Source organism: Sebastes fasciatus, chromosome 7 (genome assembly GCF_043250625.1).
Source record: "Sebastes fasciatus isolate fSebFas1 chromosome 7, fSebFas1.pri, whole genome shotgun sequence".
Classification (NCBI taxonomy): domain Eukaryota; kingdom Metazoa; phylum Chordata; class Actinopteri; order Perciformes; family Sebastidae; genus Sebastes; species Sebastes fasciatus.
Window position 1 is genome coordinate 29,753,816 of NC_133801.1, and position 13,231 is coordinate 29,767,046.

General features: G+C 41.6%; 1 protein-coding gene across 2 annotated transcripts; it reads left to right on the forward strand.

Annotated features, from left to right (window-relative positions):
- The first annotated feature begins 276 nt into the window (after positions 1–276).
- On the forward strand, positions 277–13,029 carry ywhae1 (tyrosine 3-monooxygenase/tryptophan 5-monooxygenase activation protein, epsilon polypeptide 1). Of its 2 annotated transcripts, none has more exons than XR_012594587.1 (6): positions 277–574; positions 3,437–3,636; positions 4,313–4,419; positions 5,430–5,636; positions 6,927–8,730; positions 8,944–10,599. XR_012594587.1 is itself a non-coding variant. In XM_074640183.1 (6 exons), the coding sequence occupies exons 1-6, from the start codon at positions 511–513 to the stop codon at positions 11,810–11,812; spliced, it is 774 nt and encodes a 257-aa protein (XP_074496284.1). In that variant the 5' UTR covers positions 277–510; the 3' UTR covers positions 11,813–13,029. The 2 variants fall into 2 exon arrangements, 1 of the variants encoding a protein (XP_074496284.1); XM_074640183.1 differs by lacking the exon at positions 8,944–10,599 and adding an exon at positions 11,754–13,029 and having other exon boundaries at positions 6,927–7,063.
- Positions 13,030–13,231: the final 202 nt, after the last annotated feature.

A 13,231-nucleotide genomic window follows, 5' to 3' on the forward strand; every position in this document is an offset into this window, starting at 1 on the left:
TTGTATTTTGGGTAGAAAACAACATTAAATACACACTTAATGTTGTTGTATTTAGGGTAGAAAACAACATTAAATACACACTTAGTGTTGTTGTATTTAGGGTAGAAAACAACATTAAATACAATGTGTATTTAATGTTGTTTTCCACCCTAAATACAACATTAAGTGTGTATTTCATGTTGTTTTCTACCCTAAATAAGCTTGCATAGGTTCTAATTGCTGTTCTGTCTTTACAACAGAAACACGTATCGGTGGGAGGTGACCGAGCTGGTGATTCATGTGCGTATGTGCAGTAGGCAGTACTCCGGCTGGTCGCCATCTTTACTCCATCCCTGCTCACATCGCTACCGGTGGGGCGGAACACACTCAGCCTTCATCATCATCATCACCGACCCGGTAGATCTCTAGGAACCACTGACACACAGACCTGGCAACCCAACACTGTGTTGTTCAGTACAGATACAGTCAGTGTTTGATTAGTTCTCCTCTGTAGCTGCATCTCGACACACAATGGCAGATCGAGAAGGCCTAGTTTACCAGGCGAAACTCGCCGAGCAAGCAGAGCGATATGACGGTAAGACCCTCTTGTTCTGTACGGAGAGCTGCTGGTTCTGAGTGGTTCTGAGCGGTTCTGAGCGGTTCTGAGTGCAGACATGTTCACCGCAGCAGGGAGGCTTTTCTACTGCGAGCTGAGCGAGCTCACGTTGCTAGGTAGCGCAATGTTAGCCGTGGCTAACTGTGGAGCTAACGCGGCCGTCGTCGTCTTTTAGGCTAACTATTCACTGACATGGCAAATGTGTTGGTTAAAACTAGCTAGTGTGATATTTAAACACGACTAAATGTCATAAAGTGCCTGTGTTTTTAGGTAAAATGGTAGAAATGTGAGTGACGGTGGCTAACGGCTAGCGGAGGGGCCACAACAAAATGGCGGACAACTGGAGCTGTCAGGAGTCGCCTCCCATGCTAGTGCAGCATGCTAACGGTGCTAGCTCCACACTGGAGATACTGGTGCAGTTAGCTAACTATAAGCAACATAAACTGTCATGGTACTGTCTTTGTAAACGCATAATAACGCATTACAGTGTGTGTGCGTGCTTCTGTTACCGATGCTATCCGCCGTAAGCATTATCTAGGCGTTAGCTGCATCGCAAGGTTAGCTACTTGAAGCTAGCTGTGTGCAAGGCCTATAGAAGGAGGTTAGGACACGCGTCATCAAGACGTCATAGATCCGCGGTACCACACATGCGCAGTAGAATCTGGTCTGCAATTGAGCCGATCGAAACGCACGACCGCAGTTTCAGTTACACTGCGCATGCGTTATACCCTCACACCCAAGACCCGTGTCTAAACCTCCCTCCACGGGCCTTGGCTGTGTGTTAGCAGTGAGTGGGAGTGGGAGGGCAGCTGTTCACTTGGTGGGGTTGTTCCACTGCAAGCAGGCTAATACGGATCGATTGGCGAGAATCACTCCCTCTTCCTCTCTCTCTCTCTCTCTCTCTCTCTCTCTGTGGTGCTGCACTCCCGTCAGACTGTCATACCATTACAGGCCTTTGCAGATGCTGTTTTTAGACGGCTGCCTTTGCACACTGGTCATATGTTGCCCGGTAATGTTAAGTGAATGTGCCATGAGTCATTCACAGGATTGGGACCGAGAGTGTATTTACGGAGTGATTGATGGTTTACTGGGTAAATGGTAACCTTGCTGTAGTCCAATTCATATTGTTATTCTGCAAATAGGTTATCAAATGTTAACATACCTTTTTTAAAGGTGAATCTTTAAAGTGCTTCATAGCTTTGCCTGGGAGAAGTCATACATTAGCTATTTATATATCAGCCTGATTCTAATCTAGCCTGCACGTTTTAACCATTTAACCCACAAAGTTAGTCGTTATCTTAAAGTGATACCATACAATTCAAATACACTTTAACCGGAGAAGTACAATAGCTACATATCAATGAAGTGAGAAAAACCCACAGCATGATATTTAAACCAAATTGTACTGTTGTGCAAAAGACTCATAATTCCCTTGCACCATTGTTAGAATCACATCTTTAACAGCACCATATGACCTTTGGTCAGCGAAACAATATGACTGTATGAAAACAGCAATATTTAGACATGTAAGGAGCTTTTGCCATCGGTATAACTACACTTTTTTTGTGCTTTGTCTTTTATAATAAAGACATCTCACATTTTCAAGGGCATTTACCACAAATCCACTTCGAGAGAAGCTGGGCCCTTGATTTCTCTGTTCCAAAGACAACTTACAAGTACATAACATGTACAAAAGAAAACATTTAACAAAAAAAAAAGAGAACCAGTGTAATTACTCTGACAGCTCAGAGTTGTCACTCAGGACAAACGCACATATTTTAAGTGCTGCCGATGGTTAAGCTGCATTTGAATTATATTTTGTTCATGCCACGGAGGCTGTCTGTATCCGGTCCAAACCTTTCTGCCACAGCAGATCAATAGGCCTACAGGACACTGCACAGCATATTATAGGAAACCATCTGGAAAGCATGCACTGATTGCAATAATTAAAACAAAAGATATCAGAGATGACAGATACCAGTAGAGGTGGGGCGTGATGTGACAGGGAAGAAAACAATGCACATAATATACCTTGGCTACCTGAGGGTGGGGCATTGCTGCAGAACCCTTTCCTTCCCGCGGCTGTGTGTTTGAGGGCGACACTTTGTGTGGAATGTCCTCTGGACCAGCTGTGCCTTACTTACCGTACATTGTGCATCAATCAACACTTGTTAATAAAAACTCTCACAATAAATTTTCACACATTGCTGTGGATGCAGCCGTTGTTAATCAGTCAAGTTGTTTCTTTTTACTTGAAAATTCGTTTTTTGGAGGTTGAAGTGTGGGCCATGGGCGGGCGACGGCGTCAATGCCCCTCCTTAGCGACGGGCCATGTGCATGTATTTTTGATTGTTGCCAGAGAATAGATGGAGGTTTGATGCTGGTAAAGAAGCCGCCTTAACATGTACTCTTAACACCCTCTGTCCTGTAATGATTAAACCTGACTTGCATATTCTGTAAGCTTGAACGCTTCATCTATAATGCAAGTTTTTGCCCAACCAAAAACTCATGGATTTGTAAATCTCATTTATTTGCCTTCAGTTCTTTAATGCATATTTTCAAATTAAAATATTTTAAAGTATGTGGAAATGGCATAATATTGGTAGTAACCCGAATACATCTGAATCTCTGTTTGCTAGTTTGAGATGTTATGTCACAGCATAATAATGGAATTGATGCTATAGATTGAAGAGATCAGACATCAAATCTCACGTTTTTAGACACATTAGTCAGACAACATGATGAGAAGATGGCAACAGCTAGTTGTTAGGTGTAGTCACTCTCAAGATGTAAGGTTGATGAGAAGTTCTTAAAGGAGTGTTACATGTGTCTCCTCAACAGAGATGGTGAACTCTATGAAGGACGTGGCAGGCATGGACGTGGAGCTCACAGTGGAGGAGAGGAACCTATTATCGGTGGCCTACAAGAATGTGATTGGAGCTCGGAGAGCCTCCTGGAGGATAATCAGCAGTATCGAATCGAGGGGAGGTGACAAGGGCGGGGACCAGAAGGCAAAGATGATCCAGGAATACAGGCAAACGGTAAGCAAACAAGCTTAGCATTTGTATTTAGACAGTGTGAGTCAGGAGCACGTACATGGATTCACCATGTCCCATTGTCCCAAATATGTTTCAAAGAATCTCAGATTTGCTGTGCTAATGTGAGATCACTAGCTCATATTAATAATACACACTATGAGCAGCTACTGGACAGACTGCATCTGAGTCATAGTTGGCAAAGCCCCCACTCTCTCTTGCCTTTTATGAAGGGTAATAAGAGCTGGCTATTAATCTGGGAGGGGCCAGAGTGTGTCAGAGAGATGGGAGAGGCGGTTGGGCTGTAGTCAATGATCTAATGGGATTCAGAGATGGGTAATCCTGTTGTTGTACCTTCATTTCTTTTGTCGTTCTCAAACTCCCCTGGGGGACACAATTGTTACAGGTTGATAGCATGGGGTATAAAAGGGCAGATATAGTCCCAAAAAGGACACGGGCAGCTACAGTGGGTGTCACAAATGTTTGTCAGCACATACACAGTCATACGTTTGGTCCTCATAAACATGTGCAAATAACTAAATTTACTTTACATGGACCCCGGAACCAACACAGAGGCGGAAAGTATAATTTGGACTTGGGGGAGGGCTTCAGTGGAAAATAATCAAAATGTTTTTTCTGATTTGAAATATCATATTAATTTGGTTTGTTTGTTTGGTGGCAGGTTGAGACGGAGCTGAAGTCAATCTGTGAAGACATTCTGACTGCACTGGACAAGCACCTAATCCCCTCTGCTGGCATAGGAGAGTCTAGGGTCTTCTACCACAAAATGTAAGTGCTTTGGGGTCTGAATGTAAATTAGTAGAGGAATAGATGAACCGTCTCCAGTCCTTGCACTGAACGATGAGTATGTTTTTGTGCTTGAGCATTATTTGACATATTCATAAGGTTAAAAATGGAATATTGACTGGCAAATTCGAGACAGCAAAGGTCTGGAAATTTGACAAAGTATCTGTGGAAACCATGGCCATATCAGGGAGGTTCACAAATGGGACACTTTAGGAATATCTTGCAGTGTATATAAAGTGAAGTAGGTATGTCTGAGATCCAATACTTTGCTCAAGACTAACGGCGTCCCGGGGACAATAGAAAATGGGTTTGGGACACAGTAAACTCATTACCAATGCATCCAGGGGACGCACCCTATTCTTATCCTGATACTACATTGTGATCAACAAATCCAGGTTGAAATTGGCACGACAAGAGCTAGTTAATGTTAGCTGTTAGCAGTAAGCAGCGCAGTCCTGCACGGAGCTAACACCTAATGTTAATGGGATGTGCCATTACATTTACATTATAAGGCGTTCAAGCTCTATTCAGTAAAAAAATATATAAATGATTATTGGGCGAAGGTAAATTATAACGGTATCATGTGTTCAACTTAGGGCTGTCAATCGATTTGAATATTCAATCATGATTAATTGCATGATTGTCCATAGTTAATTGCAAATGAATCGCACAAGTCGCAGGACCTGTTTGTCTTCCTAACAAAAACCAGTATGCAAACGGTAATAATGGAGTATATGTTGAAGTACATGGGATTTATTGTTTTACTTTTGTTTTTGCCGTGGAATCGAATTAGTATCGAGGATCTTGGACTTGAGGTATTGTCTACTACATTTCTGGCATGGTGACATCCCTAATGTGAAGGCTTGTGTAATAAGTTGCACAGCTAGCTCCATCAAGACCATAAACAGCACAACAATGAACTTCCATCCAAAGAAAACACTATAATTGTGAAAGCTAATTTTGTGGCCATTTGTTTTTTTCCCAAATTGCAGGAAGGGTGACTACCACAGGTACCTGGCAGAGTTTGCCACTGGCAACGAAAGAAAAGCGGCAGCAGAGAACAGCCTGGTGGCCTACAAATCTGCCACCGACATAGCCATGTCGGAGCTGCAACCCACGCATCCCATCCGCCTCGGCCTTGCCCTCAACTTCTCCGTGTTCTACTATGAGATCCTAAACTCTCCTGACCGCGCTTGCAGGTTACTGTTTCTGCAGTACTTTTTTTCTGTTTGTCTTTAGTTTCATCAACAAAGGTAAAGCGGAGTATAATCTTTTATGTACATAGCACCTTCCAGAACATGATCAGACTTTTTTTGTTTTTTTAAAGATTCAAAGTGTAGGAGCTCTGAGTCGATGAAGAACCTCAGTGCCATCTTTCGTTTTTAGTCCACCTTCACTACTCTTTCGCGGTTGCCATCCGTAACTACTCCATACTACTACAACTTTACATTTATTTAACTAAATAAAACAAACCTCTACAGATTGACCTAAATTAAGTGCAAGTCTGTAACACAAAATGGTTAATAATATTCACCCACCTCAGTATTTAGGCGTGGCACCTTTGTACACTGCAATTTTTCATTGCTATAATGGCCAGTACACACCAAACCGTCATCAAAGAACTAGCGGTGATGAAGGACGACTGTTGCGTCGCCTTTGTCGTCTTTCTTTCGGCCAAAAAGTTGCATTTGAACACGCCGCAAAGACTACAACTGACGGCCAGTTAGCATGTACGTTCTGCGCCTGCATGAGAGGAAATAACTCTCCACACCAGCAGGTGGCGGTAGCCTGTATTCGTCATTCAAAAAGGGAAACCAGAAGACCAAGGACTGCAGATATACAAGCCGTTTTTATGATACTTGCATGAAACAAAGCAGCGTTTTGCCGACCGTTTTCACACCGCTCTCACTCACCACTTAGCTTCATTCCAGATGGCCGTGTTGTTGTGAAAATATCCGTCTGTTGGAATGATCAGATGAGATGAAGATGAAAAATGAGAAGAGCCTTTTGTGTGTGCGCTCTTGACTTTACTCATTGGCTTTTCTCACTTCCGTTTCTCACTTCCGTTTCTCTTCTCGTGCACTAATTCCTATAAGCTGAACAGCCAATCAAGAGTGATTTCTCTCACCGATGTGTTAACCTTAGACACGGGAAGACTAGAGCCGAAGATGCGGGACACACCGCAAAAAGTAGGCCGTCAGACGCTCACAGACAGCGCCGAACTGTCCAGGTTGCATGCTAATAGTGATTGAACGGCAAGTTCCAACTCCTGCCTATTCTGAATTGGATTGAGAGCTAGACCTCGACTTTGCCACATTAACATTGTTGTGTTTAAGCCATTCCTGTGTAGCTTTTGTGTTCACATATACATATGACACAGACGGTTACCATGGCAGCTTGAAAAACAACCAGTAAAATGTTAAGTGTGAGTACATGTTCTGATGCAGTTAAAGTATGAAGTGATTCCAACACAAGTATGTTTTGCTCAGGTTGGCAAAGGCTGCGTTTGATGACGCCATCGCAGAACTGGACACACTGAATGAAGACAGCTACAAGGACTCCACACTTATCATGCAGTTGTTACGTGACAACCTGACACTATGGACTTCAGATATGCAGGGAGACGGTAAGAGCCTCATCTCACGGTGCCCCCATTCATAATACTAATCTAGGGCATTGCGCTGTGTCTGCAATCTACCCGTTTGTCACTGCAGAACCTTTTCTTCCAGAACTAGATGCTGATACACTGATGAACTAACTCACTCATCTTACCTGCCTAAAAACCTTTTTACACTGAATTTATAACATGTGTTAATACTGTGAGCAGCTTGATTGATGTAATGTTGTCCAGTCATTACCAGTGCAAAACACACTGATTGGTAGCATGCTTTTACATGGCAAAGTAAGCTTTACATTGAATTGCTGATTGTAGCTTTAAGACATTAGGGGTGCACAATTAATCGAATATTAGTTGCGATCACAATTTTGGCTTCCCACCATTAAATGAACATGATCGACTACGATATTGACGTTTTAAAATGTGTGCTCCGTTCATAGAAAACTGCTGCATAAATCAAGCGCTTCCTAAACTAACAGCTAGAGATGCACCGTCAGTCAGCAGCCGATCGAAGACGGACGGTTTTCAGCAGTCTCGTATATCAGATTTTTTTGACGGTCACACACACACACACACACACACACACGTGCGGCCGCCACATGATGGTTTTATGTTGGCACACACAGCAGCACAGTCTGTAGCGCACACACACACACACACACACACACACACACACACGTCGTCAGTGTGGAAGTTCTTCAGTGTGAATGAAGATGACACAAAGCTGCAATTTGGCACAACTGTAAGTCCAAAATAAGCCGGGGAGGAGCAACCTTAAAACATTTGGAACAACTAACTTAATCAGGCACTTGTATTGTAATTCATTCCCAGGATGCTGCTCATAGTAATCACTGAGGTTCCATTATTATGGTGCGTTCATGCTCTACTCAGTACAAATGAGTATTGGGCAATGGTAAATTATAACACTGTCATGATGCGTTCAAATGTAATCTTGTAAAATGCATTTTTTGGCGAGAAACTTGAATAAATCCAGTTGATTAAAGGAGATGTTTTCACAGCAAGAAAAGATTGTTATTAGAGAGAGAATAATGACCTGTTTAACTTCATAACACTAGCTCTAAGCAGCTTATAATACATAATTAGAATGCCAATATTTAAATAAAAATACAATTATTTATTTTCTAATCATTTGAATTCTGTTTTTATGCAAATAACCACTATAGATGACAATAACAAAGTAAAAGGATAACATTTGGGGTTTTTGACTGTTGGAATGTAGCACCACATGGAAGTGAAAGCAGCGCTCTGTTTATTTAAAGGTGAAAAAAATATTTTGTCCCTAATCCTATAAAGAATCGTGATCTTCGAACTCGGTCTTCATTTTGATCTCAACTAAACTAACTAAAGTTTCATGACTGCATCTTGAACGGTGACAAAATCTGTCCACAGACAGATAGAAAGAAATATGGTGTCCCCGCTACAGTAGGTTTTGCCATCATCATGGCCACATTTTGCTGTGATGACTCACACACAGACTCACAAGGTGAAAACAATACCAGCCACATCTGTCACGGCTGGTAATAACTACAGCAATCAGCCAAATAGGAAATCAAAATTATCATGTTGCGTTCGTTACCACTGTGCCCGCAGGTTTGGTTTCTAATCTGGTTCTATACACAGCTTTGTGTATTGGACCCCAGTACAACTGGATAACAGCCATAAGTAATTGTTACATTGCTACATGATTCCAATTTCAAGGGCTGTACCAAATAGTCTGAAGCTTCAAAGTTTCATTCATAACATTGACATTTGAATTCTAAAATCAACATTTGAATGCTGCGCAGCTTTTTTTCTCTTTATTTAGCGTTTTCTATTCATTCAGCTACAATGGCCACAGAGGATCTGCTCCTGTCCGATAGCGATCCAAGTGAAGGCAATGTGATTTTGCCTGATCTTCAGATGTATGTTTGACAATACTTGCAACAAGGAAATCTGGTTATTGAAGGTCAGAGACGGTGAAAAGTTAAGCCATGACTTAAAAAGCCAGCTTTGGTATCGGCTTAAGCTTTCAGGACCTGATCCTGCTGCTCACAGTGTGCATGCCCGGGTTCGAAGTTGGTCTGTTACAGAAGTTCTGTTCTGTCTTACTGGTGTCCATGTGGCCGAGCTGAAAGTCGACCTTCTAGAGCTAAAAGTCATAACCATCCTACCTAACAAAGATCACCTGCTTTTCCACCTTGAAGCATTTGATTCCAGACTGAACAATTTGAGGAAAATATCTAACCAATTTCCCTGACCAATATTGTGTTTTAAATTGCCGTAGATTAAACTACACAGAATAAACTACTAAACTACAGATGGAGAAATACAGTTGATTGTTAGGCAGGGCTCCAGACTCACTTTTTACATTGGTTGCACTGGTGCACCTAACTTTTACATTCACCCAGCCTTTTGGTACCACAATAATAATTTTTTTAGCATTACCTTTGTTGTCAGTTCCCATACATGTTGGTAATTTCTCAACACATTATGTAAAGGATTGTAAGCAGGAATAAAGGTGCAGTGTTTTTTGAGTCTGATGAGGCCATCTCCACCATCTTGGATCAGAATGGCATTGGAAGTAGGGGGTCCAAGGGTCCCGTTCTGAATGAGAGCAGATGAAGGAAACGTGTCAAATGCCACGCCACGCTTTGATGCTCACATTACTGCTGTGTGAAAATGGCCAAGGCTGTGTTTAAGTGCTATCCACTTGTTTACATATTGTGTTGGTATACAGTAAGAGAAGCGTAATGTGTGCACGAGTGTGCTGTCGAGTGACAGAGAGAGAGATGTGCTCAGAGCAGATCAGCTGTTTGGCGATCATCAGAGCAGAGAAGAAATAAGTGGTTAGACAGGTGGGTTCACAGTTAACCTCCCGCCGATGAGGTCGGGTCTGGGCTGGACCGTTCAGGGCCCTGGGGACCGCAGCATTTTTCTTGACAGAAAAACAAGTGAAGGTTGTGATGTCGCTCGAGGAGGACAGAAAGTGTCATAATGACAAATGCCGGTTTAAGCTCGTACACTGGACTGGGCCTCTAGCGCTGCTGTTGACAGCTCTGCACTTAAGCTGCTTGAGCTAACGTTTGCTTTACAGACCGACAGGACGAGCTGCTTCACAGCTCTGAATACTGGTGGTCCTGATTTTTGAGCTTTAATGTTTGCACTCGACAACTGCCAAGCTACCTGAAGTTATGTAGAAAAAGTCTCACCACACTTGGTTCTTCTTATAAACAGCAAAAAGACAACAGTCACTATATCTCACTGAATAAACATTGAGCTACAGCTTGTTACACTGGAAAGTCCCAAAACCTGTAGTTTTATTTTACATAATTAAGATTTCAATGTAAAACCACTCAACCTTTCAGCTTCGTTTTTCACTTTCTATTCCTTCATGGTTTGCATTGGCTGTGTTGCAGGCCGTCCACCGGCACCTTTTTATTTCTCCGTGACTCGTCACTCTTACTACTCTTATTACTCTTTTTGTGTTTTTCCTCATTCCCTCTGCTCTAGAGACCTAAAGGAAACTAACCTGACTGTTCATTTCCCATGTTAACTGTACTTTGTAAGTGTTGCTCACCCAAGCCTTGCTGTGTGTCATGGTTTAATAATTCATCCCACTCACCTGTTGCTTCGTCACACTCATTCTGTTGGATTCTGTATTAACTAACTGTATTAACTCTGTAAGAGGCTGCACCACAGCCAGTTCAAACAGGGTTTCTCGATCGTGGTAGTGTGTGTTTTCACGCGATGTTAACTTACGTCAAACCCAGATTAGCTATCAAGAAACCCTGTGAACGTAGGCCCTGTTCAGACCTGGTATTAATGCGTCCTCAGTGATCTGATCACAAGTGGACAGCTCCCTGAACAGGCCACCTTAAGAGTGTCTGAGCCGGCGTTGCAAGATACAGCTGACCATCATACATGCATAACGGGTACTTTCACTTCTGATCATTTTAAGTATTAAAATTAGGGCTGTCAGTCGATTAAAAATATTTAATCGCATGATTGTCCATAGTTAATCGTGATTAATCGCAAATAAATCACACTTTTTTTTTTAATCTTTTCAAAATGTACTTTAATTGGAGATTTGTCAAGTATTCTCTTATCAACATGGAAGTGGGCAAATATGCTGCTTTATGCAAATGTATGTATATATTTATTATTGGAAATCAATTAACAAAACTGAGCCCGCTACAACCTAAAAGTTGCGTTAAAGAAATTAGTGGTCGTTAAAACAAATTTGCGTTGACATGACAGCCCTACTATTAAAGTACATTTGATAATACTTTTGCACTTTTGCTTTAGCATAATTTTGAAATGCAGGACTTTTCCTTAAGGAGTACTTTGTACTTTTGTGTTGCTACTTTTACTCCAATAAAAGGCTCTGAATACTCGTTCCACCACTGTTCACCAGTCACATTAAACAAGATCCTCTTACAGCAAAGATGGCTCAGAAAATGCAGCTCCTAATAGAAAATGAAGACAGAAAGGGGGGGGGGGGGAATAGAAATGAAGGGCTGAATTAGGTCAAGCCCTTTTATTATTGTTGATTTTCTCTTTCACCTACTTTTTGATATTAATTCTAGTATTTTGTTATTTATAAAAATGGAAAATAATGGCCCACGGTTTGTTCTTGGCAGTCCTGGAGACAGTTTGAAAAAAAACAAAAAACACTGACCATATCTTTTCTCTTGACCAGGTGACGAGACAACCACCGGACCAGAGCAACAAGTGCAAGACGTTGAGGCTGATGACTAGTGAGACGACGCCACCAACAGCCAACAACTTGAGACCCTCCCCCTCCACCCCCCCACCTCCTCACACTCCTCGTCCCTCCACCTGCAGCCTGCTCCAACCCCACCCCTTTCTCCCTCCAACTCTTCTTCCCTTTCTGCCAGTCCCCTTCCTCTTCCTCCTCTCCCTTCCCTTCCCTTTCCTTTCTTCCACCTCTGCAGCTCCGTGACCCAGCAGGGCCAAGGAGTTAACAAGTTTATTTTTCTCTTTCTCTTCTTTTTTATTTTTATATTAGCCCTTACATCATTCAAGTAAATAGCACTTAATTGAGACAGGAAATACAATGTTAGAAAGACAAAGATAAAGAGAGTCCCTGGGTTGTTTTTGTGTTTTTTGTCCTGGTACAAGCGGTTCTGAAATGTTATCTTTGTTTTCATTATTGTATTTTTGTTCTGTTTTTTGCTTTTTCCTCAATATTTTTATCAGTTGCTGGATGTATTGAGAATTTTTTTTCTTAATGTAATTAAAGAAATTAACTTTTATTACTGATAATGTTGACTATTAGTTATGGGAGCTATTTTATCTCTGTTTTTAGTGAAACGTCATGCGATCATTTTACCTTTATATGGGCAATTTGGAAAAACTACAAGTGCCCTTTTTGTTAACTTAGGTTTTCAGAGGAAGTTGGCAAAATTCGCGATATCCACGTGGAGCAAAGAAGTGCTTAACTTTTACACCATAGTGATTCTGTTGTCATGTTTTTGTAGTTGTCCTTGGACTGTATTTGTGCTGAAATACTGTAACTGTGCACACATGCTGAATCTCTGAAGGTTGACTTATAGCTAGGTGGTGGTTGTAATTTAAAAAACATTAAAAAAAACGAGAGAAAAAAAACAACTTGGGAGATTTCACACTTAAGTAAAAGACAAGTCTCAATTTGGCCCCGCTCCTCGACAGAGAGCCCTAAAATGGAAAGGATTGTCGGTGCTTGCATGAGTTAAAAACATATTCTCTTCTGCTGCTTCTCCCCTACTTTTTACTAAAGCTCCTCTTGGTTTCGGAGGTTTTCTTTCTTCGCTGTTTTCCTTCGTTTCTCTTCTTGTTTTGCTTCATTATGTGTAACTTGGAGCTGATTTGTACTACTGGATATCTGACTGGAGCCACAGACAGGGAATCTGTATTGTTCTTACTGAAACACAGCATGGAATTAACATTAAACAATCTAAATTAAACATTACAAACTGACTCGTGTTTATGATTTCATTTGCTTTTAGAAGACGGCTTCTTATCTTAGGCTCAGTGTTAAGTAAACAAATTAGTGCTGTCAAATTTAACCCGATAAACGCGCGTTAACGCAAATTTGTTTTAACGCCATCAAACTAGAGGGAAGATACTGGCATCATATGAAACTAGAAAACCTAAGGAATCCATTGATACCAGCCA